Source organism: Nestor notabilis, unplaced genomic scaffold (assembly GCF_000696875.1).
Source record: "Nestor notabilis isolate BGI_N333 unplaced genomic scaffold, ASM69687v1 scaffold19267, whole genome shotgun sequence".
Lineage (NCBI taxonomy): Eukaryota > Metazoa > Chordata > Aves > Psittaciformes > Psittacidae > Nestor > Nestor notabilis.
In genome coordinates this window covers 5,382-9,327 of record NW_009936267.1, presented here as the reverse complement: position 1 = coordinate 9,327, position 3,946 = coordinate 5,382, and the positions used below count along the sequence as shown (strand labels likewise).

At 58.6% G+C, this 3,946-nt stretch overlaps 1 protein-coding gene across 1 annotated transcript in view; it reads right to left on the bottom strand.

The window, feature by feature from the left end:
* SYT2 (synaptotagmin II) overlaps positions 1–1,716 on the bottom strand; it is a 5,297-nt gene extending 3,581 nt beyond the window's left edge. The window contains exons 1-2 of the mRNA XM_010018261.1: positions 1,551–1,716; positions 1,242–1,411 (exon numbers count right to left, since the gene is read on the bottom strand). Of these exons, the coding sequence (XP_010016563.1) occupies positions 1,242–1,411; positions 1,551–1,716 (336 nt within the window). The remainder of the gene's footprint in view (positions 1–1,241; positions 1,412–1,550) is intronic.
* Positions 1,717–3,946: the final 2,230 nt, after the last annotated feature.

The following is a 3,946-nucleotide window of genomic DNA, read 5'->3' as shown; positions in this document are numbered from 1 at the left end:
GAGGCTCAGCAGCAGGGTCAGAGTCCAGCGTCCCCATCCCTGCACCCCTGGGGACCTCCAGCACCCCAACCCCACCAGCAGCTCAGCACCCGCGGAAGGGAGGCCCCTGTGCTGGGGACATGAACATGGACAGAGCAGCCCTGGGGTGGCACCAGCTCTGCCCACGCCGCTGCTTTGGGGCGCCCCAACACAGGGTCAGCTCCAGCAGAAGGAGGTTTGGTGCTGGTGGATACGGCTGCAGTAAGGAACGTGCTGCAAAGGGCGCAGGGACACTTCACCCCTGCTTGGGGCAGCCCCACAGCCAGTGCTAAGGGCTTTAGTAGCTTAGAAAGAACCTAATTCTCCTAAGGCAAAGCCACCCCTCTCCTTCCTCTCCAAGTTATGGTCCATGGGGTGGAACCTGGGCTCCTCAGCACCTCTTTCATGTGTCCCCAGCTTCCCCATCCCACCCTGGAAGATGATGGAGAAGGAAGCTCGTGGTGGCACCTACCGTAGAGGGTGTCCCAGGATGGAGAGGGAACACAGCAGCAGGGAGGGAGGTCAGTGAGAGCACGGGAGGGGAGAGAACCACGTTACAGAGAGTATCGACGATGGGATAAGGGACCCAGGCCAAGGAGGGAAAACCCACCCCACATCTCTCACCACCCCAGCGCAGGTCCCATGGAGCATCCCCACTCAGCCCCACCTGCATGTCCGTGGTGCCCACATGGCTCTGAAGAGCAGAAACCTCCCGCCCGCTCCAAACAGCCCTTGGGTCATGCCATTGGAATAGGCAGGATCACCCTGAGACTGATGGTTCCAAAGCCTCCCTCCTGCTGGCCCCCAGGGTGGGAGATGGCCCCAGCTCCATGCACCAGCACCTGCCTTTTGAGCACTGGCTTTTCGGGGACCCCAAACTGGTGGGTGCTTTGGCCTCCTCTCTGAGCTAAAGGCACAGCTCCGTGAAGTGGCAGCTCAGGGGAAGGTGGGGAGACACAAGGGATTAGATTCACATTTGCTGGGTCAGGTGAAGCATTGGCAGGTCCAAGCCAGCTTGAGCCTGGTCCCATCCGGGCCACCGGCCACTGGAAGAGGACAGTGCTGCAGTCCCAGGTCCAGGCTCACACCTGCACTGTCCCATCCCAGGATCCTGGTGGCTCCATCCCTCTCTGCTGCCTGAGCTATGGGTGCCCCAACATGGTTTGTAACTCAACCAGAGGGATCATCCTACAACAAGGCCAAGCAGTGCAGAAGGATGTCACCTGGTTGCCTGACTTCATGTCCTTCATGTTCATGGCATTCTTCATGCCTTTGCCCTTCTCCTTCTTGTTCTTCTTCTTCTTGCAGCAGCACTTCTTGCAGATGCAGAAGCAGCAGGTGAGGATGAGGAGTCCGGCTACCACCGCGATGGCGATGAGGGCCCAGGGTGGCACTGAAGGCAAGAGCCAGGGCCATGGTCAGCCCCACAGCTCCCTCCCTGCCCCACCACCTTGTCCCATGTGTTGCACTGGGACCAGAGCGATGGTGTGGTCATGAGGAAGTAATACCAGGAAAAGGAAGCAGCTACTCACAGGGGATCTTGTTGAGCTCGTTCATGAACTTGTCCTTCAGCTTGGTGAACATGTCCTCCTTGCTCTCGCCCGGCCCTGCGGCCTCTGTGGAGTTCTCCATCGTGGTCATGGGCATCGTGGTGGCCGTGGCCTCCGGGGCCATCATGGACGCTTGCTTGAACGTCATGGTGGGTCAGGGGCTCCCTGGAACACAGCGTCCCCTCGGTGGTCACACAGGTCCCTGCTGCCCCCACCTCTGCCCATGCCCAGGCTGTGCCCCCAGCAGGAACCTGCCCCAAGGACAACATCTGCAGTGACAGCAGGGCTACAGCAGGGGCTTGGTCTGCTGAAGGGGCACAGACCCAGCGGTTCTGAGAGACCAACATCTGGATCCTCCACAAGTGAGGGAATTCCAGCCGACAGCCGGCATCAGTGCCGGCAGCTCAACATCCCAAGGGCAAAGTTCCAGGCTAACACCTCTGCAGGGGTCTGGGCCATGGGGCTGTGCCCCACTGCTGCCCCCAAGTGTGGGGCAGGTGGAGTCCTGCTTTGTCCCACACCCACAGAGGATAAAGGGTGTCCAGGCCACCCTTTGGGCTCCCATGGGTGCACAGTAAGGATGGGGAGTGCAAAGCAAAAGTGCCAGTGGGGTAGGCAGTGCCGTGGGGTGGGGGGACCCCCGGGGACCCCCCACTCTGCACCCAGCTGTTGGGTGCAGGGTGGGCACGCAGGCAAGACCACCATCCTCCAGCACCACAGCCCTGGGCACCCAGTGCGGTGATGGGTGTGCTCCTGGGTGCTGGTGCTCCCCGTGCCACGGGCTCTGCAGCATGCCAAGGCACAGGCTGAGACTGGGATACTGGGATAGGGATGCTGCAGTTGGGATGCTGTGATTAGGATGCTGCAGTTGGGATGCTGCCAATTATGATGCTTTGGTTGGGGTGCTGCAGTTGGGATGCTTTGGTTGGGATGCTGTGATTTGGATGCTGCAGTTAGGATGCTGCAGTTGGGATGGTGCAATTGGGATACTGTGATTGGGATGCTGCAGTTGGGATGCTGTGATTGAGATGCTTCAGTTGGGATGCTGTGATTTGGATGCTGCAGTTAAGATGCTGCAGTTGGGATGCTGCCAATTATGATCCTTTGGTTGGGGTGCTCTAGTTAGGATGCTGCAGTTGGGATGCTGTGATTGAGATGCTTCAGTTGGGATGCTGTGATTTGGATGCTGCAGTTCAGATGCTGCAGTTGGGAAGCTGTCCAGATTTGGATGCTGCAGTTAGGATGCTGCAGTTGGGATGCTGTGATTGGGATGCTTCAGTTGGGATGCTGTGATTTGGATGCTGCAGTTAAGATGCTGCAGTTGGGATGCTGCCAATTATGATGCTTTGGTTGGGATGCTGCAGTGGGGATGCTGTAGTTAGGATGCTGCAGTTGGGATGCTGTAGTTAGGATGCTGCAGTTGGGATGCTGCAGTTGGGATGCTCTGATTGGGATGCTGCTCGCATCCTGCTGCACACACTGCAGCAGAGCTGCATTCCTTAGGGATGGGTCAGCTGTGTTCAGCATGGCACATGCTTCATGTATGTGCACATATGTGTGAGTGCTTGTGTGCAGGGAGACATGCAAGTGCTGGTGCAGTGTGCAGGTGTCTGTGCACGGATGCAGTGTGTAGGTGCAGGGTGAATGTGTGCAAGGGCTGTTGCATGGGGTGTGCATTCACATCTGCACATGTGCCTGTGCAGGGGGTGTGGATGCACATGTGCCAATGCATGTTCAAGCATGTCTGTGCACGTGTGCAAGGCCTTGGGCATGGGATATTGCAAAAGTGCATGAGGGTGTGCTTATGCAAGTGCTTCTGCAGTGTGCAAGCATGTATGTGTGCAAGTGCTTGTGCACAGGGTATGCACAACTGTGTGTGTGCAAGTGCTTGTGCACAGGCTTTCCCACCGCACTGTGCTTGTTGGGTGCTGGAAGAGCTGAGAAATGGGGGAAACTGAGGCATGAAAGAGACGGGGACAGGGGGCGAAGCTCATGGAGACTCTGTTGCTGCCCCCCCCCCCCCCCCCCAGGGTACAATCCTGCCTGCAGGGAGCCTGCAACCCCTGCCAAGAGGGCTGGTCCTGCCCACTCAGTGGTCAGGCTTCAACCCCCTCCTGCATTGGGCAGTGGTGGGGGGGTGTGCACGGGACAAGTGTGGGGCAGTGCCATGGGGGGCAGCCTGGGAGCAGAGGTGGGGTGGAAGGGCAGGCTGTGGGGCAGGGTGTTCCTGGGCACAGTCCCTTGCGTGCAAGTCCCCATCCCCACTCTGCCACTGCCTCACTGGGTGTCTTTGGTCACATCCAGTCCCCACCATGCACAGTCACTGCAGCCACTGCAATCAGTGCAGTCACTGCAATCAGTGCAGTCCGTGCAGTCAG